The following is a 27,431-nucleotide window of genomic DNA, read 5'->3' as shown; positions in this document are numbered from 1 at the left end:
AAAATCCACTATAGATGCTGAAATCTATGTTGTAATGAACACGTTGGAAGCTTTGAAGATTTACTATCTTGATAAGAAGGAGTTAATTATCAGAACTGACTGTCAAGCTATCATTAGCTTCTTTGGAAAAACAACAACCAATAAACCCTCAAGGATTCGATGGCTGGCATTCACTGATTATATAATCGACACTAGCATTCCTATTAAATTTGAACATATTGATTGCAAGGATAATTTACTTGCAGATTCATTATCCCGACTAGTCACTTGCCTTACTATTTCAGAATGGCTGGAAGCGATTCTCAATGGTCTGGGGTTAATTCCTCAGGCTCTACAGGAAGTCCAACAAATGCCAACACCAAAGGCGGAGGAGAGTCTTTCGGAGGCACTCAACAGCCTCTCTCATTGGTTGAGCAGTACCAGCAGAAACTCAAGTCAAAGTCATACCCTATCAGCCTTGAGGCTGATAATAAACGCCGAGAATAACTTCACCAAATATAGCAGCAATTGGCAGTACAAGCACAAAATGCACTCCAACACCTACGTATAGTACATATGCTTAAAGTAAAGGAGTGTCAATCCCTTAGTACAAAGGATAACTGGTGGCATGATTGGTTACCAGCTGTAAAGCAAATTAATCAACAGTTGGAACAGATAGCGTATTTACTTAGTGATTCGGTCCGACGCATGTCTAATTTCAAAATCTAAGTGTGTTGTGTGCTTTGTAAAAAGAAGGAATCAAATCCTTCTTTAATGCTTTGTAAAAAGAAGGAATCAAATCCTTCTTTAGTCATGTCAATAGACCTAAGTGTGTTGTGTGCTTTGTAAAAAGAAGGAATCAAATCCTTTTTTAGTTATGTCAATAGACCTAAGTGTGTTGTGTGCTTTGTAAAAAGAAGGAATCAAATCCTTCTTTAGTCATGTCAATAGACCTAAGTGTGTTGTGTGCTTTGTAAAAAGAAGGAATCAAATCCTTCTTAGTCATGTCACAGAAGGAATAATATCTTTCTTTAAATAAGCCACCTCATACTCGATCTTAGCAGATAAGGTGAAATCCTACCGATGGGGCTCACTGTGCACCTGAGGCTTTCTCCTTTCTTCTATAAAAGACGAGTTGAGGAGCCTCTGCAAGGCATTCAAGCCTAACTTGAGCCTTACTTAGGCAAGCTTTAGAAGTAAGAAGTGTATGTATTGTAGTAAGCTTTCTAAATACTTATCCTTTTACTTCAATCTGGTTTCCTCTTTCGCTTCTGTATCTATCTGTTTGTGTTGTTCATATCTATCTGCTATATGTTGGTTTGTGTTGTTCATATCTATCTGCTTATGACCAAGTAGGTTTAAATTGAATTGAGTTTTAATTTATTTTTGTTTAAAATTAAATCAAATTTAAATATAAAATAATTTAGTTCATAGTAGTGTATTTTATAAGGTTAGGATTTATATTATATTTAATTTTCTTTTCACTCTTGGTCCTGCATTGTTTTATTTTTCTTTGTGGTGCTTCATTGTTATATTTTTCTTTATAAATGAACACAAAGGTGGAAAAGGAATGATTTTTTTTTAAAAGAAATAAAAATTAGAAAAAATAGGGAAGTCAAACACAATTATGAAAAAGGAGAAAAAATGGGGAAAAAGTTACAAGGCATTGTCGGTGGCAATAGCCTAGTGTCACGTCGTGGTCGTTATGAGGTCATGACTAGGCTTATCCATCGCAATGTTGCTGCAACGGCCTCTCAACACCCTTGCTTTGTCGTAAGGCCTACACGAGGTTGCAATAGTATTGCATAAGCCACACCTAGTTGTGAGGCCTTTGTGAGGTCATGGTGACCTTAGGACAATTTCACTTGGTTACGTGCCTTCTCGCAGTAGCCTTACTTGGCAACCAGGTGTAAGTATAAAAGAATTTCGATGTCAGTTGACAGGCAGAACCATAAATTCTACTCATGCCGACTAGCTCAACTTGGTATTTTAATTGTGGATTAAAAACTTTACATCGTCTTAAAATGGAGTTGTTTATAGCATGATTTGAAATCTTATAACCAAAATTGGATAGTACTCTGTATCCAAATATTGTCTCGTGTGTCAATCATGTTGATGATTATAATTTCATGCCGCACTTGACACCTCTCGACATGTTAAAATTGAGATAATATTTTATTGTTTTCTCCGTACAAAGATAATGCTAAAATTGTAGCATTCTAGATGGAAAACAAACATTGAACTAATTATATAGTTGTCTTTATCTTTTTCTTCATCTATTTCTTTTTTCCACCTCCAATTCGCTACCACATCATATATGTTAGGATTCTCATCCTAGTCTTGATGGTTTTGATGATATTGACAAAGAGTTTAAGTTAGTTTTGTGATTATGTGATGTGGCTGCTAAGTTGTCCAACATCTACCAAATATACATGTTATGAGGGTTCGATGGCTCTAGGTCTATAAGATTGGAGAAGAATGATACATTTGAGGGATTGTAGGACGATGAGCATCGAAGCATGGTAAGTCGAGGAGGAGATCTATATAAGCAAAGACCAGAAGGATCCTGAAGAGGAGCTGGCTCAAAGTATTCCAAGGGCGCAACTTCACGATGGACGACCTTAAGACTTGAAGGTACTCCAAGTAAGATGAGTGGAGTGATATGTATGCATGAGTAGAAGCTTAGACAAACAACTTAGGCGAACTCGACCTTAGAACTAGTCAAAATTACGACAACAGATAAGTAAGATTCACTCGATTGGTGTTCTATACCTTGAGTTTGTTCTACTTGGGGTAGTAGGGTTGTATCAGTTGATTGATGGGCAAGATCCAGTCGACTGGTAATTTGAATACTCCAAGTTTAGCCTATTTAGGATATTAAGTTTGTGCCAGTCGACTGATGGGTATGGAGTTTATAACAATTGAATAGAAAATTTTTGAGTTGACTAGCACAGTCAACTCGATCGATGTGTGACAAATAGTTGATTGATGGTTGCTAGATCAAGCAGCTCGAGATGAAAGCTATAAATAAGACTGTAGGGTTTGCGAGAATAATAAGATTCACTCTGAAATACACACCAATAATATGATTCCATAATGCCTTCATTGTTCTCCAATTTATTTGTATTTTCTCTTTCTTGTTGGCTGGCTGTAAGAGATTTCTCTTTACTGAAGAAGAGAAAAGTAGTGGATTCCATGTTCATAGGCTTTGGATGTAACAAGCAGGGGTTATGAACCAAGAAATCGAAAGCTCTCCACTGGTTTAATTATTTGTTGTGTTTTTATTTTCGTTGCGCATTATTTTGTTTATAGAAATACTAAACTGCAGGCGAGTTGTGGTATTCACTGCCCCACATCAGCATCCTGATCCAACAATATATTGGAATGTCGTCATGGTATCAAAATAGTTTCATTCTGGTCAGAGTGAAATGCTAATATGATTCAAATTTTGAATCTTTGTTTGGACTAACCAATGAAAGTTGGATATGAGATGATACTTTAAACGTTGCTTCTTTTTTTTCCCCCATTTATCACTTGCAGGAAAATTTGGTCTAAGCCTAACAAGGTGGAGCTGTAAGTCCAACAAATACTTATCTTACAAGAGTTTGCTAAAATTGTCATCCAAATCACCCTCTTGAATTTTTGTTTTCCTATTAGAATGTGTGATAGAGTTTCCATAGTTTAAAATCTAACAACATAGTAGTGTTCAAGTAAATTACTAAAAAAATGAAACTAGATACTGACCAACATGGGTACTCCTACTTATGCCACTAATACAAATCATGTTGGTAAGTATTGTGTCATTTCGACACTTAAACCTCGGTATTACTTTTTTTATTCGGAACACTTGTCCCATATGTTATCATGAATTTGCTTGTTTTGCATGTCAAATACTATTTTCTTCTTTATGTGAATATTTTTTCTTCACAGTGAATGGTTGTCTTTTTTTTTCCTAATACATATACATCATCTAGAATATTAGATGTTTCTGCTCTCTATAAATCCATCAGACAATCATCAAATCCCTGAAGTACAAAAACATTGTATCCTTGTAGCTGCCAACAATCCCTACCCTCTCTATACTCCTTGTCTATCGACCTCCTGTCTCAAATTTAGAACCCAAGGAGAATTCTGAAGTACAAAAAGAGAGTTTCCTTGCTGATGCTGAGGCTGTTGCAAAATCATTTAGCGAGGTAATAAAGGCATCATGCAATATAGTTTTTTGTTCTATATATGTGGTAGTGAACTAGTAGTAAGTTTTCTGTTTTACTGATATGCTTAATTACTCTTTTACAGTGCTTTGTCTCATCGTCCATGATTTCACCTAAACAACTACCTAAATTGAGATCGATATATAATGAGGTATTCATGTCTCCATCACAAGCCATTTAATTATGTCACTGCTACTAAGTTCAGTCTTTACTTTTCTTGAATGAAGCTTATACTACCTAAAACTCCTATTCCTCTCTTCTTATGAACTTCTATGATTCTATTTTGGTCCTTGCGTACTACACCAGTTGATAATGATTGGATTTACATGGCTGCTTTCTTACTTCTGTTGCTAAAACCAAAGTTTGAAGAATTATTTTTAACTTAGGTACCCCCATCTAGAATGATACCATGCCTATGCTATGCAAATGTCTTAATACTGGTGGCACCAATTAAGAAGTTGGAGGGAGGAAGAAGAAAAAACTGACTTAGAGGAGGAGAAACCCTAGTTGATGCCTGTGGGATTTGTTTGCAGAGGGTGGGATCAAGAGTGTGGGTGGATAGATATGTGAAATTAGGGATAAGTTTAACTGGTTTACTGTTTGGCAACTAACGATTTAGGTTATTAACTTTTTTGGGGCTTTGTCCTCGGTAGTTATTTGCTTTTTTTAATGCATGGTTCTATAGCAACATTGAAGCTGGATATCAATGGTCAGTGCCAGTGGGCGGTGAGCGTCAGCAGGTGGTCAGCATCCAATCCTTTATGATTTTGGTTCTTAGGTGGAACAATATGCTTTGCTCTTGATGACTGTCATGGAACAACACTTCAGTCCTTGAATAGAGCATTTGATGAATGTGTTTCCTACCTGTTTGTATTTGATGTATTTGCCCATGTTGAACAAAGAAAAAGTTGCAGGTTGCATCTTCGAGGGTGGATGAAAAGCAACAGAGTGACACTTCCCGGTGACCAATATGTTTCAGCCTCTTTGTTGTGACAGATTAGTTCAGTTGCTTCATTGTCTAACCTGGCTTAATTAACTGATGCCCATCCCTTCTGTTTAATTGGATTACCTCAACATTAAAGTCCTTAGTTGTTTTGGCCAATTGACCTTGTTAAGGGTTGAACTGTGGATATTGTCACTAATTTAATATCCATATATGTACTTTTTGGTGTTTATATAATAAGATGGACTAGGGCATTGCTTCTCAAGTTTATTCTCTCCCAATTATTCCTTTCAACAAGATACCAAAAGGGCCTTTTTCTTCTTTCATGTACTTACCATCCCTACCCATTTATATTATTTACCTTTAGCTGTACAAAATAGTTACAGAGATGAGGATGTTAAGATGGATGTGTGGTATACGAGGATAGACAAATAAAAAATGAAAATTTTAGAGAGAAGGGGTTGTATCTATTGAAAGAAAACTCCGAAAGATATGTTCCTTGCTCTTCTTTGTCACGGGGTCGATCTCCTTAGGCTTCTCTTTGCCCTTAGGTGCCACTTGGCCCTTTTTCTTGGCCAATTTGGGGCACTTACTCTTATAGTGCCAATGTTCCCTACACTCAAAGCAAATAATATGATTTTTATTATTAACCATTGAAATTTCTATACCTTTGCTTGTAGGGGTGGCACATGATCTTTCATTTGATTTTTCTTGATTTGTGGAGGTGACACCATCTTCTTCTTCATTTGACCCGGAAGTGGAAGCTTCTTCTTATTCTTAATCCAATGTCAAACGCTTCCCCTTAATCCTAGAGGTGGAGGCTTCTTCATCTTCATCCTCTTGCACATTGAACAAAAAGTATGCTCTCTCTTTGCCCTTTTGGTTGCACTCCAGTAAGGATGAAGTTTCTTGGACTTCTTCTTCGGAAGTTGAGAATCTCTCAACTTCGGAGTTCTCTTCCTCTTGATCTTACTCCAATAAGTCACCCTCTTTGGATTTCTCTTGATTTGGTGCAGTGGAGGGCTCGTCATGAAGCTTGGCCAATTTGCTCCATAGTTCATTTGCATCCTTGTATTCTCCAATTTTACAAATGAATGTTCTTGGCAATAAACTAACCAATAATTTGGTTACCTTGTCATTCGCCTCGCACCTTTGAATTTTCTCCTTGCTCTATTTGCTTTTCTTGAGAATTCTTCCCTTTGAATCTTTTGAAGCTTCAAAGCCTTCCATTAGAGAAAAGCATTGCTCTATCTCCATCATGAAGAAATTTTTTATTCTTGATTTCCAAGAATCGAAGTTTGTCATTATGAATGGTGGAGACACCTTTGTATCGAACCCAAGTCCATCTTGGAATTCCATTTGAAGTTGAACGTTTTGATTAAGTCTTTGACTTTTGAAATTTGCTTCAACTTCTTCTCCCTCTAACTCGTTACCCTTTTTGATTCTAGTGAAGGGCGACTTTGCTCTGATACCACTTGTTAGGGTCAATTAATGCTAGAGGGGGGTGAATAGCTCGTCACACTTCAGTTGCTTGCTTTGATGATGTTGTTGCTGCGGAAAACACTCAAGCAACTCTCACAATACTAACACAAGGGATTTACTTGGTATTCACCTTAAGAAGAGATGACTAATCCAAGGATCTATATGTGACACACACTCCACTAATAAAAACACTCCTTCTCCATAATTACCAAAGGCGGAGAAACCTTGTACAACCTCTCAATACTAGAAGAAAGAAAAGCAAGTTTATGCAATAACAAATCTTACAAGATTTACAATGAGGAACGAAACCCTAGCTTCTTCTTCTTGTGTGGAATACCTCTTGACCTTGGAAGTGCAGCAACACTTTTCTCCAAGAAGCTTCAAAAACTAGCGAAGAGTTGTGGAGAAACTCATGTAAGGATCGGAATGGAACTGACGAAGTAGTGACGAAGAAATCGCTCGCCAACGGCTTTAACTTACGCAACGGTCACATCCCAATTGATTGGCTGATCGAATGGGGAGGCTGAATCGATCGGCTGATCGATTCAGCCTTCTTCTATGTTTCTTGCGACTGCACGAGAAAACTGGCTCCAATCGATTGGCGGAAGCATTCTATTTGCGCGATATAAGCTCCCAATCGATTGGCTGATCGATTGAGCTAGCCTTCACTCGCGCACACAACCAATCGATCGACTGATCGATTGGACTACGGTCCAATCGATTGACCTCCCTTTGACTTGCTTAAATCAAGTCTAGGATCCCCAATTATAACATCTGGTCAACCATGACCTATTGGAACTCCTCATGCCTAGCATCCGGTCAACCTTGACCTGCTAGGACTTCTTCACCAAGTGTCTGGTCAATCCTTTGATCCACTTGGACTTTTCTCCTCGTGCTAAGTGTCTGATCAACCTTGACCCACTTGGACTTACCGTCTCATGCCAAGTGTCCGGTCCTTCATAACCCACTTGGACTTCCACCAGATGTCCAGTCACTCTTGACCCATCTGGATTTCCTCGTGCCAAGTATCCCATCAATCCTTTGACCTACTTGGGCTTCCCAACACCAGGTATCTGGTCAACCTTGATCCACCTGGATCTCCACGTGCTTGACTTCAATCACCAAGTCTTTCCATCTACCTACCTTCACTCACTAGAACTTTTCATATGCCTGGCTTCACTCACCAAGACTTTCCATCTCCTTGGCTTCACTCACCAGGGCTTTCATCTAGCTTCACTCACTAGGATTTTTCCACTGCCCGACTTCACTCACCGAGACTTTCACCTGCCTAGCTTCACTCATTAGGTCTTTCACCTGACTTCACTCACCAGGATTTTTCAACTGCTTAGCTTCACTCACTAGGTCTTTCACCTAGTTTCACTCACCAGGATTTTCAGCTGCTTGGCTTCACTCACCAGGACTTCCCCTTGCCTAACCTCCAGTTAGGACTTTCCCAGTCAAGTATTCGGTTAACCCTTTGACCTACTTGACTCTTCTTCATATCAGACTGGTCAAGCCTTGACAAGAGGAGAATTACTCCAACAATCTCCTCAATCGAACGATTGCTCCTGTAATCTCCATATATTGTCAAACATCGAAATCCAAACATCAAGACTCAAGCTTGAGTTAACTCAAGCTCGGACAACCTGGTCAACCCTGACCCAGGGATATTGCACCAACAGGATGGACTTTACCAAACTTGGTCGCACTAAGTTTCTCATGTGCGGTTTACCAAGTCTTACATGACTCAAACAAACATACCAAACAATTATGAAACCTAACTTAAACTCTTTGATATACATATTAAAATCATGATCATACCCAATCAAACCTATGTTGATTGCACTCATAACAATGACTTAGGAGTATTCAACAAGAATCAGTAACCTCATTCATGCCCCAAGCTTCCTTTAAATACAGTGGAAAGAGTTGATCCCGAGTCAACTCATTTCTTATGTACCAGTCGATTGGCATATCCATCGGTCGATTGGTGTTACCGTTGGACACAACCAACGGGCCTCCACAAAATTTGGGATTCTGCTCAACGACTCTCTACCAATCAACTGGCAACACCATCAGTCAATTGGTCTCATACAGTCATTGGGTACAGAACCATTCTATGCCCTCACAACCTTTGGACTAATCGACTGCAACACCATCAGTCGACCGATCCCATACAACGCTCAACTCATCCTTTTTGAAGTTGCCCTTAAAGCCCTCTTCCTCAACCTTCGTCCCTCATATGCACTTGAGTCTACTGCTCCTTTCTGTATCATCCTTCATGTTGCCTTGAAGTCCACTTCCCTCGGCTCCACTCCATTGCTCTTCGTCCGACGGTCCCTCGGATGAACCATCCTTCGCCGATCTCAAGGACCTGAGCCATAGGATGAATCTTAACTAAACTTGGCCGCACCATGTTTCTCATATATGGTTCACCAAGTCCTGCATGACTCAAACATGCATATCAAACATATATGAAACCTAACTTAAACTCTTTGACACACGTATCAAAACTATGATCGTACTCGATCAAACTTAGGTTGATTGCACCCACAATAAGGATTTCATCCTGAAGACATCGGTATCATTTAACTAAGCTTTCTCTTCTCCTTTCTCACATATTTAAGTTGTAGATTGTTATCTTTCATATCTTTGAATTGTATTTTCATTGTTATGGAGTAGATTCTTCAAATTCTAGAATATAGAGAGTAATTATGATATGATGTTGATGTATTAACTATGGATTTGTCAATTTCCTTGTTCTATGATATGTTTGTGTATTATTCTTGTTTGATTAAATATGTGAATGATGAATGATTAATCGTATGTGTTGTTTGATTGAATGAATGTGAAGGATTGGCCACCATGTATGAGAGATGTTTTAGATCATATGACTGGGGGACCTTAGTGACAAAGAGTATCCTTTTAACCAGACTTTTTAGAGTATCACCTTACAATGGGGGCCAATTCTCTATAAGAGATTAGCTAATTAATTAAAATTTAATGAGTTTTCCCCAATTTAATGTTAAGAAGTAACTTGTGTAATCTAAATTATATGACTGGGAACTCTCATGTGATAGGGGGTATTCATTTAACCAGACCTTCTATATTACCTCTTTACTTAATAAATCAAAATTAAATGGGATAAACACTCTGGTGTAACTTTCATGGGTCCATACCAGTAATTTTGTTAGAATCACTATAATGTAAACATCGAGATAAGGAGATGAGAAATCCATAGAACATCAACTGACATCATGATGAAACTGAAATCCTAGAATTATTTTCCCAAATCAATTATTCCCCCTTTGATCATCTCTCTCTCATTGGACCTCTCTCTCTCTCTCTCAATCTCCTCTCAAGCTTTCACACAACCTTCGATTGTCTAGATAACTTACTTGGTGAACTTAGTTAGATCTTAATTAACAATCCCTATAGATTCAATATTTTATTACTTGACGACATAATCGATACACTTGCAGTTGCACAACATTTTCTCATTGGGAGTAAGAACTGAACACGGCCATGTCAAGGGACATGGCCAAACCATGTTTCATGCTATAAATTTCAATTGACGCTCTGATGCCCATTCTGCCTCCTGGATAGTACACGATCGTGTCAAGAGACACGGGTAAGCCATGTATCATATTACATTGTGAACTTTTTAGGCTTTTCGTTCCCAAACATGCTCTAACATTAAAATTTCCACTTCCTATCAATATAAAATGCAAACCATAGTCATCCGAATTAAAGAGATGAAATGAATGTAAATACTAGAAGTTAACACAAATTATGCTCATATAATGTTGTAAATGTATGTTAAATAAGACCAAAAATATGTGCATAATTCACAAACATCAAAGACCTCAAGACTTGTAGAAACTCCTTGAGAGATGTCAGTTAAGTGACCTATATACAAAGGGCAAAGGGTAGACAATAAACTTTGGCAAAGTTGACCTTAGATGTGGTCGAAGTCAGAGCTCAAATGGAGACTAGTCCACTATTGGTCTAAATACCCTAAGTTATGTCTATTTGGGTATTTGGTTCAAGCAGTTGACTGATGATTAAGGATCAATCGACTAATGATTCAAACATAGACATACAAATTGATTCAAATTGAGTCTATTGAGGTTGTTTGAAGTGAACATAAATTTTTCTAGTTGATTAGAGTAATTGACTAAGTTTTGTTCATCAAGTACATAATGCCTTAGAGCCGATTGCTATCAAAAATCTTTTTGAAAACGAGTCTTAAGAAATGCTTTAATACTCTTTTTAGTCACTTGAAAAAAATTTTTACAAAACACTTTTAAAAAAAAATATTTTCTAGATCATGATAAAGTTTTCAAAATATTTTTCGGAAGTACTCATGAAAATGATTTTGAAATATTGTTTTAAAAGATATTTAGAAATTAGTACTTGAAAAGTATTTTTGATTTTTGTTTTTTGAAATATCTATGGAAAAAACGTTTTTGTAAAAATGGGATATTATCATTTCAAAAAGGGGATTTTTGCAAAAATTTTGATTTAATTATTTTAAACATATTAAAAGTATTTTCAAGAAAGTAAGAAAGAGAGAGATAAATTATTTAAAAATTTAATTGTTGCTCCAATGACTAAGGGAGATCGAGAGGACCTTAGTGTTTTGGTTTAATAGTTGATAACCTATTAAGTATTCTATTTTTGATATACACCAAAGGTAGAGATGAAGGGTTTAAATTAGAAACCTTCATTTTTTAGATTTTAGCATAAGACTTGAAAAAACCTTATTGAGTTAGTCTAACTAAAATATATTGTCTAACTTTTAAAAAAAATTATTGGTACAATTAACCTCGAGAGTTCTAATATTTGATTAATATGTTCGAAGAGTTCTAATATTTGATTAATATGTTCGAGCAATATCTCTGTGTACAAGTCTTGGCAAAGTTAACCAAGAGTTGGTCTAAGTAAGTCAAAAGGTGACTGAATGCTTGGAAGTTGGGAAATTGGTAAAAGTCCAAGTCGATAAAGGGTGATCGGATACTTGATAGTTGATGAAAGACCGAACAAGTTAAGGGTGTCCAGATGTCATGGATGGGAAATCCTAAAAGAGTAAACTCTAGATAAGTGTAAAGTCTAGGATTACTGGATGTCTGACAAAGAAAAAGTCTAAGCAAGTTAAAGGGTGACTAGTTGCTTAGCAAGTGAAAAACCTTAGAGGAGTGAACTTTAGGTAAAGGGAAATCTTAAAGGAGTGAACTCTAAGAAAAGGAAAAACTCTGGAAGAGTGAACTCTAGGTAAAGAGAAAGTCTTGGAAGAAAAAACTTCAAACAAGTGAAAAGTGACTAAACACGAGGCCCAGTATCACCAAATAGTATGCATTATTGATTTGTATATTGTATTTAGACTAATTTTGTGTTTCATGAAGCTAACCTACGTCAACGGGCAACTGGAGAAGAATTTTGTTATCGAAGATTCTGAGAGACCTGAAGCAGGGCAAGCCTCCGATCCGAGCAACCCAAAACAACTTCTAGGTGACCCAACTATCTAGGTGACCCAAATGTCTAGGTGATCAGAAGTTATCTAAGCGACCTAAAATCCAGATCAAGATGATCCAAGTGAGTCAGTCAGAGATCCAAATTGATTGGCTTCTAGGTGACCAAAAGCTGGTCTAAGAATCGGGAATAATGAAGACTACACGAGCTCCTCTATTTATAGCCTTCAATCATCTTTCTATTCTTGTTGCCTATCGCCTAGCAGTCGATTGATCCTTTATTAGTTTATTGGTCCTCATTATCTGACTCTTAGTATGCATCAATAACTCTTTTTTACTTTCCACATGGGTCATCAATCAACTAAAAACTTTCCAATAGATGATTGATGCCATCAATTGACTGCTAAGTCAAATCTCCATGAACATAACCATTTTATTTGTTGTCTCTTCATGGGCCCAATCAAGTGAAATTCATTTTCTAGTCGATTGCTAAACCCTTAAACTCTGAATCTATTTAGGGCGTTAGGTTTTTCAACCACTAGTTGATTGGTTGTCTTGAATATCAAACAATGGGTAACCCCGAATATGACCTTCTAAGGTGCAGTTACTCTATGTTAAGTTCCACTCTCATCCCCATTGATACAAGTCTCTAAACACTAAAACCATTGGAGTCTTACCATTACAACTTAACTTTGTCTCAAAGCCCTCTTCATTTAGACTTCATGTCCTTCAGATGCACCTAAGCCCTTGGCTTCTCTTTGTGCCATCCATCTCTCCTTTTCCTTTGAAGTTTGCTTCCTTCAGTTGTCATCATCACTATCTCAATGTTCCTCATTCTATGATCCCTCAGTCTACCTCATGCAATCTTCTTTAATCTCAACGGACCTCGAGCCATCGAGTTGCCATCCTATCTATGATAGGTTAATGCTTTAGCGTATCTCTAGCATTGCCTTAGTGCTTCTCGTTCTATAGTCCCTTGGATGTCTTAAACCATCCTTCACCAATCTCTTTGAACTTCTAATCCATTGAGTGTGCCACTTAGCCACACCAAAAAATGAGCTCTCCAAGATCCATGTTTATTCCTATAGTCCATACACACTCAAACATACACATCGAATGCATAGGTTAATGCCTACCTTAAACTCTTTACTCAAACATCAAAATTCAAGATTACACCAAACCACCTATGAAATTATTGCATTAGCAAGTTCCTTTGAAGAATGGTAATCACACCATGCTAAATCTCTCTTTCATTGCGATGTGTTGAAATTACTCCTTTAGGTGGTTAGTCCTTTGGGAACGATTGGACTCTAATACAACTTGTTGGGTTATTGGTGAGGCTAAAGGGGGGATTGTTGATTACTTCACTTGTTTGCTCAATTCTGCAATCACAATTAATATGCATCTAAAATATAAAAAACAATTAAAAAAAACAAGACATACAAGGTTAACATAAATCTTTAATGTGGTTTTAAACCACTAGTTCCTACTCTATAACCCATGACTCATTGGTGAGTCACTCCTTGCAATTCACTATCTTTCTCCATCTCAGAAACTTTTCATAAGTCGAGAAACCTCTTAAACTCTTCTTAGAAGTTTGAGAATTAAGCACAAGAAGTGTAGAATGAATGAAAATAATGGAGAACAAGAGAATAAGACAAAGATAACAAGATTAAGCATTTTCAATAGTCTTTACATTGCTCCTTGGACCTTATTTATAGGTAAATCTTTTAGCTTTGTTTTAGCCTTCAATTTAATTTCCAACATCTACTCAATTGATTGATCCATGCCTCCAATCACTGACTTGATTTCATTAATCTTTTACTTTGCAATGATAAGCTGAGTTGACTCATTCTTACCATTAGTCAACTAAAGCTATCTGAGGCATGATCGTGTAAGGTTATGGCTCTCTTCTAGATTTTTATTAGTTGATTAGTCAACTAAATTGGACCCCTAGTCTACTGACTATACATCACTCATTTGCTTAGCTGACTGACTCGAACACAAATATTTTGTAATATTTTATCCAGGCCTGAGTTGACTGCCTAGTCAATCAAGTTTCATTCGACTAAAAGATACTTTCAATCAACTAAACCCCTCAACTAAAATTTCTTAGACTTCTTAGTTTAGCCTCACTCATAACCCATTATATAAGTGCACTTGACTCTTTCTCACTGAAGTCACATGTCTGTCAATAGGTTCCACCTTTAGGAGTCCACATGCTAAGAAGCATTGCTTTTGAGTCTTCATGCCAAGAGACCATGTCTTTGGAACATCCTTATCTTATAAATCATATAGTGCTTCTTGGCCTACCAGGACTTCAATCAACAAGTCTCAACCAATGTGGATTCGACAAAGCCTAGCTGGAGAAGGGTAAATAACAAATGTTCCTAAACTTTAAGATTTGACAAAACTTACTTGGATGCTAGCTTGGTTATTTTAAACAAAAATATAAATGAAATAACACACAAACTAAAACACTGAGATTTAACATAGTTTAGTAGCCTTAGCTCCTACTCCACAACCTAATGATCCTTCAGGTGAAACACCCTCGAATAGTAATTAATCTTTCTCCTTTGTGGGAGCACTTCTAAAGGAAAAAAAAAAAAAAACCTCTTACCATCTTTTGTGGATTTATAGTGAAGCGCCAAAAAAATAAAAGAAAGATTATAATGAGCTCAGGATTCACTTGTAAGTATATTGGGCACCCCACTCCATCTCCTTTTATAACTTCCAATTCAACTATTTACTATTGTTTCTTGATGCCCAACATTTGATTGGAAATCTCCAACAGTCAACTACTCTATATAATTGTCATCAACAAATCTAACAATTGCCTCTTTATCAATGGCTCTCGTCAAGATAGAATTATAGCACCAAACAACTAGAATTTTTCATAGTTGATTGATTCATAATTAGCTAACTCACTAATTGAATCATCCGTGAACAAAAACACTTTATTCATTGGTTGATTGGCTTGAGTCAACTACACTAATATGTTTTACCAGTTGATTGATCTAGTCCTTTAGTTGACTGGATCAGATAACCATAAATAGAAATTAGTTTTATTCAATTGCTGAGTACCTAGCTCAGCCTTTAGCCGATTCATATAGTACTAGTTGATTGGTATACTAACTTCGACAATTCTAAGGTTGAGTGTGCATATATTGAGATCCTACGCTCACTTAGGTATATTTTCTCCACACAATGCCAACAAAGTTTACCTTAGCCTTGAAGTCATCTTCCTTTAATTTTGTCCCCATGTCCTTAGAATGTACTTGAGCCCACAACTCTGTGTTATCCTTCATGCCTTTGCCTTTGAAATTTGCTTCCTTTGGCTCCACTCCAATGCTCCTTATTTTGTGATCCCTCACATGCTCCACTCCATCCTTCACCAATCTCCACGGACCTCAAGTTACCGAATGTCCAACAACCTTAGTTGCGCCAAGTCATCTCTATGGGTATTCCACCAAGTCCTATAAGACTCAAATACTATACACATATCAAAACCAAAGAAAAAACTAAGTTAAACTCCTTTCCATATATCAAAACCTATGACTATTCTCAATCACCAAGGAGACTGATTACACCAACACCACTTTCCAAGTATTTGGTCCTCAACTATTTTTGCTTCCACTATTGCACCTATCTATATACATGAAAATTAGACTGTTGTGACATTTTCTTGATAACACTTGTCTTATAGTGTTTTAAATATTTTTTTAAAAAAATAAATATCAAATTAGACCATTTATCCTGATAAATTTAATAAATGTCAGTATTAATCTATTAACAAAAATTATATAATTAGTTAAACCTAATTACTTGCCTTTGTCTTCTTTTTTTCTGCACGCAGTTGCTCGTCATGAAGCTTTTCCCTTTCCGCATACAGCCACACATCACAAAGTTTACTCTGCGCAGTTGCCCCTTTTCCTCTCCCCATCTCTCCACAATCGGCCTTTTTCCTCTCCGCATCGCATCTCCTCCACATCTCTTCGCAGCCGGCCCTTTTCCCCTCCACATTGCCCCTGCATCGCATGCGGCCTTTCCTCCATTGCACCTCCTTTCCTTCCTTTTCCCCTACAGCACCGCATCCACCACCTACACCGCACACCTCCCTCTTCACAGCAGCAACCTGCAAGCAAAGTGCTGATACATTCCTTGATCTTACATGATGTTAGCTAAGCTCTCCCTTGTCACCTGAGGGCAACATGCTTTCTTTTATTTCCATTTTCATCCAGTTGATCAGTTCTAATGATTCCAGAGTGAAATTATAAGATCATGTGTGGTGTTGTTTCTTCTTTTCAACTGTCATGAATGCTAATGCCTGCAAGTATTTAAATTTTGTCTTTATAAAGATTCCCTAGGCTATTAGAGTGAATTGCTACTTTCCCCATGTGTTATCTAACTTAACCGAGGATGTATTCTATCCTTAAGTGTCTCGTGTTAGTGGTATTGAGTTTAATTAGGATGTATTCTATCCCATCTTTCACATCTTTAAAGCCAAGCTAGAGAAGTTCATGGCTAATAATGGTATGAAAGAGGTCCTACTTTCTTTTTATTTCCTTCCAAGTTGGACAAGGAATTTGCTGCTCCATCAACCTACATACCTTTTTCTTTGTGTTTGGACCTAGACTATAACTTCCTTTCTATTTATTTCTAAGCAACTGTTGAGTGATGAATGGTGGTGGGTGGCATGGATAGTGTTAATTAGTTGCTCCCTAATTTGTATTGTCACTTGATAGTGTTTTTCTCTGAATGCATTGTTATGGTTCTTTATCTTTTGACACTGTGTTGTGCTATGCACGTTGATTCAGCCTAATGCAACCTCTTTTTTCATCCTGCTTAAAACTGATATTGGTATTTTCAATTAGAAAATTCTAACTTAAATAATTATCCATATGGATAGTTATTTTTTTTTTAAATATATTAATATCATTGCATTGATACTATAACCTCGACCTCAATTAGGTAGATGCCCTCATTGGGTATTCGAACATCATTTCAGTTTAAGGCACACCATTGTTTGAAAGACTAATCCATTTCTTATAAGTGAAATTTTATTTAAAAAATAGAGGAAAATTAATAGAATTGGAGAAGATAGTAAGGCCATTACTGGGTCAAAGCTTAATGCATGTATAATATAGAGTTTATTGTTGTCACAATTATAGAGTTTTTGCACAAGATATAGAGTTTATTGTTGTCAGCTACTTATATATGTGCAATATATTATGTAGCATATGAATTACAGAATACAAGTTGTCCTAGAACTAGAAGAGAATTTAATTAGATATTATGATCTTTTACAGGAGTTTGAGGATATACTTGGAGGAATTATAACATGACCTTATCATCTGGTATAATTTTAATCTTTCATTAAAATATTATTAATTTTTTTATTTATCATGTTATTATAATTTTAAATAAATATAAAATGTATTTACAGCTAACAGTAAGCAAAGATTACTATTAAGTAAATATGAAATTATACTTTACATTTTCTCATTTGGTATGATATATTTTTATCGTTATTTCTATTAACTTTTTGTCTGTATTATTTTATTTCATTAATATAAATATATTCATTGTATTTGTCAATATGATGATTGAAGATGATCTGCATATGTTATTCATAGCCTCACCCACCGGGTAAATTTATGTTATTTAGATGTTATTTCCTAATGTTGGTACTCATATCTACTATTTGGATTCTCATTATTTTCACATTGCTATGGAAAGGGTGTGGAACCAGCAATTACATTTAGCAACTTGGCATTGCCTGCAGAGTGGTATAGCGCTCTTGAATGGATTTTTCCTACTTAGGCTTGAAAGCATGCGCTTGACAGGAGTAAGGCAGTTAATTTTCTTAAGGGGTACAATTGTTACGTGTGATCGAATAGTCACTGTCAGTCAGGTCCTTTTCTACTCTTAACATCTTTTCCTCTTTCTATCAATCAAGTATTGTATGGCTAAAGGAAGTTATATATTTCTCTTGCCTGTTATTTTATCTATTTGTCGCTGGTGACAGGGTTACTCTTGGGAAATTACAACTTCAGAAAGTGGGAATGGTCTGGATGAGCTTCTAAGTAGCCAAAAATATGTTTTGCATGGTATTCAACTATATAAAATATCTCCATTATTTTTATAAACATAATAAGATTTTAATAGAACTATAAAGGGTGTGAAGGTTCTCATACTTAGTTCTTTGTCCTAGGAATCACAAATGGGATTGACATTGATGAATGGAACCCTAGTTCACACAATCATATCCCATTCCATTACTTAGTTGATGATCTCTCTGGAAAGGTTTGTTAGAATGGTGGTTATTTCCACATCATTAGGATTTCACACTTTTCTCACTTGGAGTGAATTAAATTATGTACTCAGTGCAAAGCAGCTTTACAGATAGAGCTTGTTCTTCTTGTGTCAGGCCTGATAGATAGCCCACTGGTGATGTTCTTTAAAATTTATCATCAATCACATGTTTATGGCTTATAATTCTCATTGTTAAATGATGATAATGGTTCACAGATTGGATTCATTGAAGATTGGACTATCAAATGGGCATTGATTTGATCTGTTCAGCATTGCTAGAGTTGTTGCAAGATGATGTCCAATTTGTAAGTGTTTCCATAATGCATTTGAATGAATACTTCTTTGCTTGCTTCCATAATGCATTTTTTTAATAAGTGATTTTCCATTTGCGGCAGTATCGATCTCTTGTTTCCTTCTCACTCGATGTGTTTTTATCCTATTTCAGGTTATGCTTGGATGGGAATGCAAAAACTGAAACTTAGATGGGTTGGGCTGAATCTATCTACAAAGAAAAGTTCCATGGATGGGTCAGATTTAACGTTCCAGTTTTGACACTTGAATTTTTATAAGACTTTATTATTAGTTCTAAAATTTAATATTTTAAGTGTAGTGTGTAGTTAGTTTTGGAGGTAAAGAATTCATCATTAATTTTCGTTTGTAACTTTGACTCAAATATTTGTTGGATGAATTTAGATTATCTATTTACACTTTAAATTATTTTTTATAATTTTTTTTCTAATTTTTCTATTTTAAATAGTTGATGAATTGTGATGATGTGTAAATATTGAATTTATGTTATATATTTTAAATAAATACTAATAAATATTTTATATAAATAATTATGATAATAACATTTAATGTCATTATAAATTAGTTAAGGTAACATTTTAAAATGATCTTATAAATTATCTTGATGTTTTGTATTGTCCTTATAAAAAAAATATAAATATCATAATAAATGATTTTTGTGACATTTAACTTTGTCTTTATTATGATGATAACACGACATATATAAATATCCTTAAAATGACTTTTCCTGATATTTTATAGTATTGTTATATTTTTAAATTGGGATACTTTTAACGTTAGCATTGATATTGTATAACAACATTATAAAATATTAGGAATGTGCGGATGGCTTAAGACGACATCACTTTATAAAATATTTTTTGAAAAGTTATTAAAATGTTAGTGTCACCATAAATATACTATAAGGACTTTTATGTACGTCAATATATTAGTTTTTTTTTAGTGCTGCAATATAAATATCAAACAGTTGCAATTGCACACTTGACATACCTTATAATTAATCACAATATAAAAGTATGCTCGAACACCAAAACTACATGCTTAATGACATGTTTGCACCAACATTGGGTTCATGTATTTTGGGCAATATCATCCATGCATGGGATAATGTGGTTAAACATAGCTTGTTGAGTCTTCAACTTAAGAATCTAGATTCCTAGTTGTAGTCCAAACTCGATCTCAAGGCTTTATGTGGGCTTTTGGAGGTGTCAATTAACGAGTCCTCGAGTGGATTAAGTCAATTGGTGTGCTCATTTGATCGCAAACTTTTTGCTTACAAATGGATTGTTCTCTAGTGGGCTTGAATTTATTGAACAAGGAGACCATTCAACTCAACAAGATTTGAATTAACTCAAACTTTGGTGAGTTGACTGAACTATCAATAAGATTTTAAGTTGATTGAAGAAGATTTCATTCGATTGTACAAGTACAAAAAGTAGTCATTAGCTAATTGTTGTTGCAGGCCTCTCTAAGTATCGGGTTTATTTCTTCTTAATAACCATGCACAAGAAACATGCATAGTTTTTAGCTTTGTGTAGACAAGATAAACATGACAAAGTGTTGTTAGAAGTCTTATTCTACAAGTTTAATAATATCCTGTCTTGTGCTCAAAGTTCTTATCTAATAAAAAAGATATACATCTTGTACAAGATTTTTCTACCTCGTCCAAGGAAATTTTGATAGTGAGATGGTGAAGATTATGCAGCCGAACCTCCTATTAGCATTGTATACTTTTCTTTTGTTTGTTTATTATTTCAGTCTTTATTCTAACATGAACTAACACATAAACACCATGTGAACCACTAACTAATTTGTTTAGCTTTGTAAAGTGAAAAACAAAAGTAAAAAAATCTTATTTATAAGACAAGGCATTATTCACTTCACCCCCTAGTCACTTGGCAGCCGGCTATAAGTTGACCCTATGATTTACATCCCTTCATATAACATAGGGGTAAGTTGTAAGGGGTGTTTGAGATAAGCTTAATCAATTTTTGTTACAATGGTCATCATTGATCTACACCTAAAATTCAATGCTTTTCATTTAATATAGTGGACCATCAAGACCTACAGTCCATGCCTTGTATGGGATGTTGAGAGTGGACCATGTTTACAAAAACTTTGTAGGACCATACAATGTGCTAGAGGAGGGGTGAATAATATTCATATTTTTCTCATTTTTATGTCGTTCTTATTTATCAAGTTAGTATGCAACCAAATAATAAACATAAAAGGCCAAAACACAAGATAAAAACACATCATTATTTACTTGGCTTACACCCCAGGGTACTACTCTAGGGCCTATGTCTCGAGCGCGAGCCACTATCTTTCTTACTAGAAACTTTCCGATAGTAAAGAAACCTCTTACAATTTTGTCAATGCAAGCATACACAAATTAATAAACTAAATAAGCATATAAATAAAAATAAGTTCTTGAATGTAGATGGTTGATAACCATCATTTTGATATAGTATTTTGACTCCTATTCTTGTGATTTTAATCCTCTAGTGTGTTTAAATTCATATTTATACTACATTTTATGAGTTTGGATTCATTTTGAGCTTTGATGTGATTTATCTTATATTTGAGGAATTATTACTAAATATTTGAATGTAATCATCTTTGTTGGCAATCAAGGGTCCATGTACTCGAGTAAGATCAATTCAAATTGAGGTCAAAGCTAGGGCTAAAGAAAGATAACCAATTTGGTTAATTTGGACTGTTTATCCAAGATAATTAGTGATCTCAGTCATCTGTCAAAGATTTGGTTCATCCAAGTCAAAGGAGAGTATATCACAATCGTTGATCAAGATCTAAAGTTTTGGATTCAAATCTAAGTGATCACAACCATTGGATCATATCTAGGCCAATTTTCACCGTTCGTTCAAATCTGAGATCAATTCAAATGAGAAGCTACAGTGATTACTGTAGCTTCATCAATTTGATATAGGAGAGGGGAAGCGCCTACAAGAGGGGGTGGAGAAAGAAGTGTTGGAGCAATCCTAATAATGGTCCGTGCGACCATGTGTTTTGGTATTTAGGCAAAGGGTTTAAGTTAGGTTCAGCCTTGTATTTGATATGTGTATTTGAATTGTGCAGGTTTACAGGATACACATGTGACTCAGGTTGATGTCTTCGGGTCCGGTGAAGGATGGAGCATCCGAGGGACCGTGGACAAGGCAGCGAGGACAAGGGCCGAGGGAAGCGACTTCGAGGCATACGCCAAGGATGGCATTGGGACGAGCCGCGGGCTTGAATGCATCCGAGGGACGAGAGCCAAAGGAAGTAGGCTTGAAGGTAAGAGGTCAAGGTTGCAAAAAAGCATCAAGTGAGTCACAAGGGTGAGGGTACGAGTGCACGAGAGATTGTACTCGGAGTAAAATCCTAGTTTTAGGGTTTTACTGTAGCGTTACTGTAGCAATACTGTAGCGCTACTGTAGCAGTCGACTGCATGTTTTAGCAGTCGACTGGTGTAGTCGACTGCGCAGTCGACTAGGTGCGAATAGAATGGTTCTGTTCGTTCGGTCAGTGTGGATCAGTCGACTGCATGTTTTAGCAGTCGACTGCACCAGTCGACTGCAAGTTTTAGCAGTCGACTGGTAACGAGCCGTTGGGATGTTACAGTCGAATTTCCACAGAGGACGGTCGACTGCATGTTTTGTCAGTCGACTGGTAGGCGGGGTTTTCAACCCACGGCCTATATAACCAAAGCTTGGGAGCTTGGTTATAGTTGACGAAATAGAGGTAGTTAATTTCTTTTAGTAGTCTACCTGTGCCCTAGCTTGTAAATAGTCCTTGGTGAGAGTTGTGGTGAGGTTTCTCCACCCACAAGGAGCTACGTGAGCTAGCCGGAGGTCTTCCGGGGAGTAATCCACCGACAGATAGGGATCGTCCACCTCAAGGACACGTCGTGGAGTAGGAGCTTTATCTCCGAACCACGTAAATGATCGTGTAGCTTGGTTTGTATTCTTTCTTGTCTTTAGTTTAATTTCCTTTAGCTTGTTTGTTTTATATATTCCGCTGCGCATACTAACAAGTGTAGGAAGATCAATCGATTTGGGGGCGCCGTTTATCCAACCCCCCTTCAAGCCGACCGACCGATCCCCTACAAGAAGAACATAGTGTTATAACCGAAGGTCAAGGGATTTTCCTTCCTCAACCATCATCCGCCGGAGCTTTCCTTCCTCCTGTAGCCATCCACCGGCGATAAGCCACAACAGAGATATCGTGTTTCTCAATCACAAAACAAAGGCGGAGTGGAGGATCACGATTCCTTCTTCCTTCCATCACCGCTGGCCACCAGAACTCATCCACCATTGTCGATCGAGGTTAAGGGCTTTTCCTTCCTCATCCATCGACGTCTGGAGAAGCAAGGGAATCCCCTACTTCCTCCGACCACCGATTCCATCTTCTACCTCTGGCCACAACTTTAATCAACACCTTCCATCGCTGACCAATTACTTAATTGCGCATCCATTAGGATTAAGAGCATTCCCTTCCTTATGGAGTCCATCTTCCAGCTGTAGCTCATAATCATCATCGCCACTATCGATCTATCACCGCTAAGCCTCCTTTTCTCAACTTTCGATCGAGCCCAGCTTGGGGTTGCCCTATCTGATCTATGAGAACCATTTAATGGAATACCTTTTTTTTATGAATTACGATCTTGTTAATGTAGGCTTCAATTTCATCTGTTCCAGTAGTTAATTTGGGTTAGAGTTATTATTTACATTCTTGATTGCTCAATTGAGGAATTAGGGTTGATCATGAATTTTATTTCTGATTGTTTTCCTTTAATACAGTAGTTAGGTTAGTTTGGCTTTCTTGCTTTTCATGAGTTGATTTGCATTCCTAGCTTAGTTTCTTTAATTTTCTATTCATGCAAGTAGGATAGATTAAGCTAAGTTTCATTAGATGCTTAAGTTTCATTAATCGCTTCTTTAATTCAGTAAAATCATATTTTTGGTTAGGTTAAGTTGTCTTTGGTTATGCGCATTTAGCATTTACAACTTAAAACACAAAACCCCAACTAATAACAATTCAATCCTAAGATTAGAATTCACTGTCTATATTCCTTGTGAGAGACGATCCAAGTTATTCCCTATGTTATATTAGTGTAGTGGAGGTTTCGATATTTAATTGTTTGTACCTATTTCATAACAAAATGAGGTTTATCAATGGCTTCTAGAGATCCTGAATGGATCATCCTAGAACCTCTTGGCACACTTGATTGGCACAAACTGAGAGCGCAAAGAAGATGTGAATGAATTGCTTTAAGTATGAATTGGATGCCCAACCTTACCTTGGACCTTCGCTTCCCTTTTATAGAGTCTGATTGTCATATTTTAGGTCGACTAAAAACCTATCTAATCGATTAAAAACTCAATCAAATTTTGTCCAAATACTAAATCGCACAAAATCATCATTATCATGTTTTTGGTCAACTAGAAAATTTTTGATTAACTAATTAGGGTCTGGTTGACCGACCCTATTTCATATCTCTCGGACCAATCTGGTAAACTAGACCACCTTAAGTCTAATCACCAAGACTTGATCCTATCTCGTGAACCATTTCAAGCAGCTCTCGCTTCGTTCAGTGTTTGATTGTCCTCGAGTCTTTTGAGTCTTCATCTTGCTTCAATTTCTTGCAAGACAAACATGTAAACATATGCAAACAAGCCTAGTTCTTAGTTTACCTGACCTACTGTGGTTACTTGCTTAGAGTTTTTTCCTCAAGACTTCTCATACTACCTAAAGGTTCACTTCCCTGAGATTTTCTATTTTCTCATAGTTCACTTCTTTGAGTCTTTTCACTAGTTAAGGTTCACTCACCTAAGGGATTTTTCTTTACCAAAACATCTTTTCACCTTCTTGGAATTTTTCTTTTGCCAGACATTTGGTCATTTTTGACTTGCCTAGACTTTCTCCTTGCCTAATATCTAGTTCTCTCAACCTGCTAGGGTTTCAATTTTGTTAGACATTTGTTCGTCATTAAACTGCTTGGTGTAAGTACCCCGGGGTAGTTTTGATGTGGTCAATTAAGTTCAATTAGGTCATGTTGTGTTTAATCCCTGTGTCTAAGTGTGCAGGAGCTTAGGAACACAAGAAGTCGAGTGAAAGATGCAACTAGTGAGAAGGATAGCACGGGAATTGAGCTAACGGGCTTAGTGCATCCGAGGGACGAGATGTTGCGGAAGAGTACACCGGTGGACGAGAAGGACATGCACGACGTTCGAGGGATGAGAAACTGGGGAGGAAGCCTGCTCGAGGAGAAGGTAAGAAGATTGGTCCAGGTGAGTCTAATTTCGGATAGACGAAATCATCCAAACGATCAAAGCAGCAGAAGAGCCAACAGGGAGCTACGGACTTGCCTAGACTTTCTCCTTACCTAATATACAGTTCTCTTAACCTGCTAGGGTTTCAATTTTGCTAGACATTTGTTCGTCATTAAACTGCTTGGTGTAAGTACCCCAAGGTAGTTTTGATGTGGTCAATTAAATTCAATTAAGTCATATTGTGTTTAATCCTTGTGTCTAAGTATGCAGGAGCTTAGAAACACAAGAAGTCGAGTGAAAGACGTAGCTAGCGAGAAGGATAGTACGGGAATTGAGCCGACAGAATTGGTGCATCCGAGGGATGAGATGTTGCGAAAGAGTACACTGGTGGACAAGAAGGACGTGCACGACATTCAAGGAATAAGAAACCGGAGAAGAAGTCTGCTCGAGGAGAAGGTTAGAAGATAGGTCCAGGTGAGCCTAATTTCAGATGGACGAAATCACCCAGACGATCAAATCAGCGGAAGAGCCAACGGGGAGCTACGGAGCTGCTAGAGGCGCCCTCAATGTGGTTGGAGGTGCCTGCGCACCTTTCTGTGGGAAGGTGCCTTCAACAGGGCTGAAGGCGCCTTCAGCCCTGGCTGAAGGCGCCTTCAACCACCCATGGAAGGCGCCTTAGATTGAATAAAATTTAACCGTTAGCAAAATTAAAACTTTATCTTCGCTTGCCTCACTGGAGGCGCCTTCCACCTTATTGAAGATGCATTTCAGCCTCGGATAAGATTTTTTATGGACTATAAAAAGGCACCTAGACCTAGGAAAAAAGTATCAACTCTAGTATTCATTTCCTAGCAACTGTCTAAGTATTCAACGAGTGTAAAAGGCTTCTCCGCCTTCATCAAAGGAGACTTTTATTGCTTTTCATTTGCCTTGGATTAATAACCACCTAGGTTGTAATCAAGTAAATTTCTTTGCCTCTTCTTCCTTTTATTATTAGTTTAATTTAGTATACTGTGCTACTAATCAGAATTGAAAGAACGAGAAAGGTTCACTTTGTTTTCAACAGGCAATTCGCCCCCCCCCCCCCCTCCCTCCCTCATCTTGCTGGTCCCGCTGCACCAACACTTGGACTTTTCCATTACCAAATATTTGGTCAAGTTAACCTATCTGGACTTTTCATTCATACTTAGATCAACTTGACCTATCAGAACTTCTTTGTTAACTATCAAATATTGAGTTACCCTTAAACTATATGAATTCTTTATCAACTTCAACTAAGCATCTCGTCAACTTTGACTTACTTAAACTTTACCACTTACTTTCAAGCATTCAATCAACCTTGACTTGTTTGGTTTCTTTACTAACTTAGTCAATCTTGACAAAATTACTAACTTTATTAAACATATTGATCAAAAAAATATTCAAAACTCTAGAGGCCGATTTCACCAACACACTTCCTACTAGGTACACTACAAGACCATATGTTGGATCCTATTAATAACTCAATGATTCCCTAGTGCCTAAGTGATGCTTTCTTAAATCTAAACTAGTCTTTCTTGAGTTCTCATAACAGCCTCTCTCTTTGACTTAAACTCTCTCCTTGACTTGAGCATTTAACTACTCTCATTGTCACCTATCTAAACAACAATTTGCAAGTTAGGGATCCCCTAGAATCCAACAGTTCAAGTTCATCAACTCAGTTAAAAAGTTGGGTTAACCCTTGCAAAATTATCCATCTAATCATTGAAAAGCATAGCTTCATGACAGAACATGGACCTTAAACATTTTAGTTAATGAATACCAACCTATTCTTGTAGAACTTTTGCATTTACTACTAAATCATATGTAATGTTTATAAAACTAGGGTTGAACAACAAATATGATTTAATGTAGAATAGTATGGTTTTTTTTAACCAAAAAAAAGGGAGCAAAACAAAGCCCCATGAAAATCTTAATTAAAAAGATAATGAAAATCAAATTGTTGATGTACCAAAGTTTTCTATAATATGAAAATTAAAAGAAGAATAAAAACTAGTGCAATGATGCCAATAGGACATTTTAAAAAAATGTAATTGTTTTATATGTCTTCCTTTAAGTATCCTTTCATCGAGAATTGCGACGACCCTATCCTATGGGTCACTCCTTAAGTTTTATGAGGTGTTTTTTTATCATCACTAGCTATATGTCAACTTACTATTACATATTGTTTTTCCCTATTTGTGCAACATTCCTATAGGAGTATGCCTCTAGGGTTTAGAATTTTTGCACATAATTAGTAATATATTGATGGAGCTTATACTCTAACCATACTCACCTTTATACTATGTCGGATCGTTGGGCTTAGAGGGTTTTCCTCCACTCTAGATGTATTCATTAGCTACATCCTCAAACCCCCTCCTCCTCATATGATAGCGTAGTTGATTCATGCAAGGATGTTGTTGTGCTTGTG

At 36.7% G+C, this 27,431-nt stretch overlaps 1 protein-coding gene across 1 annotated transcript; it reads left to right on the top strand.

Moving 5' to 3' along the window:
- The first annotated feature begins 1,151 nt into the window (after nucleotides 1-1,151).
- Nucleotides 1,152-19,080, top strand: LOC121985302 (soluble starch synthase 1, chloroplastic/amyloplastic-like). Its single transcript, XM_042538668.1, has 9 exons — nucleotides 1,152-1,196; nucleotides 4,035-4,172; nucleotides 4,276-4,341; nucleotides 17,872-18,000; nucleotides 18,115-18,196; nucleotides 18,301-18,392; nucleotides 18,474-18,536; nucleotides 18,618-18,706; nucleotides 18,847-19,080. Exons 3-8 carry the CDS (start codon nucleotides 4,294-4,296, stop codon nucleotides 18,660-18,662), a joined length of 459 nt encoding a protein of 152 aa, XP_042394602.1. The 5' UTR covers nucleotides 1,152-1,196; nucleotides 4,035-4,172; nucleotides 4,276-4,293; the 3' UTR covers nucleotides 18,663-18,706; nucleotides 18,847-19,080.
- The last annotated feature ends 8,351 nt before the right edge of the window (nucleotides 19,081-27,431 follow it).

The sequence above is a fragment of the Zingiber officinale genome, chromosome 5B (assembly GCF_018446385.1).
Source record: "Zingiber officinale cultivar Zhangliang chromosome 5B, Zo_v1.1, whole genome shotgun sequence".
NCBI classification, from domain to species: Eukaryota; Viridiplantae; Streptophyta; class Magnoliopsida; order Zingiberales; family Zingiberaceae; genus Zingiber; species Zingiber officinale.
This window is presented reverse-complemented; position numbering and strand designations above follow the sequence as displayed.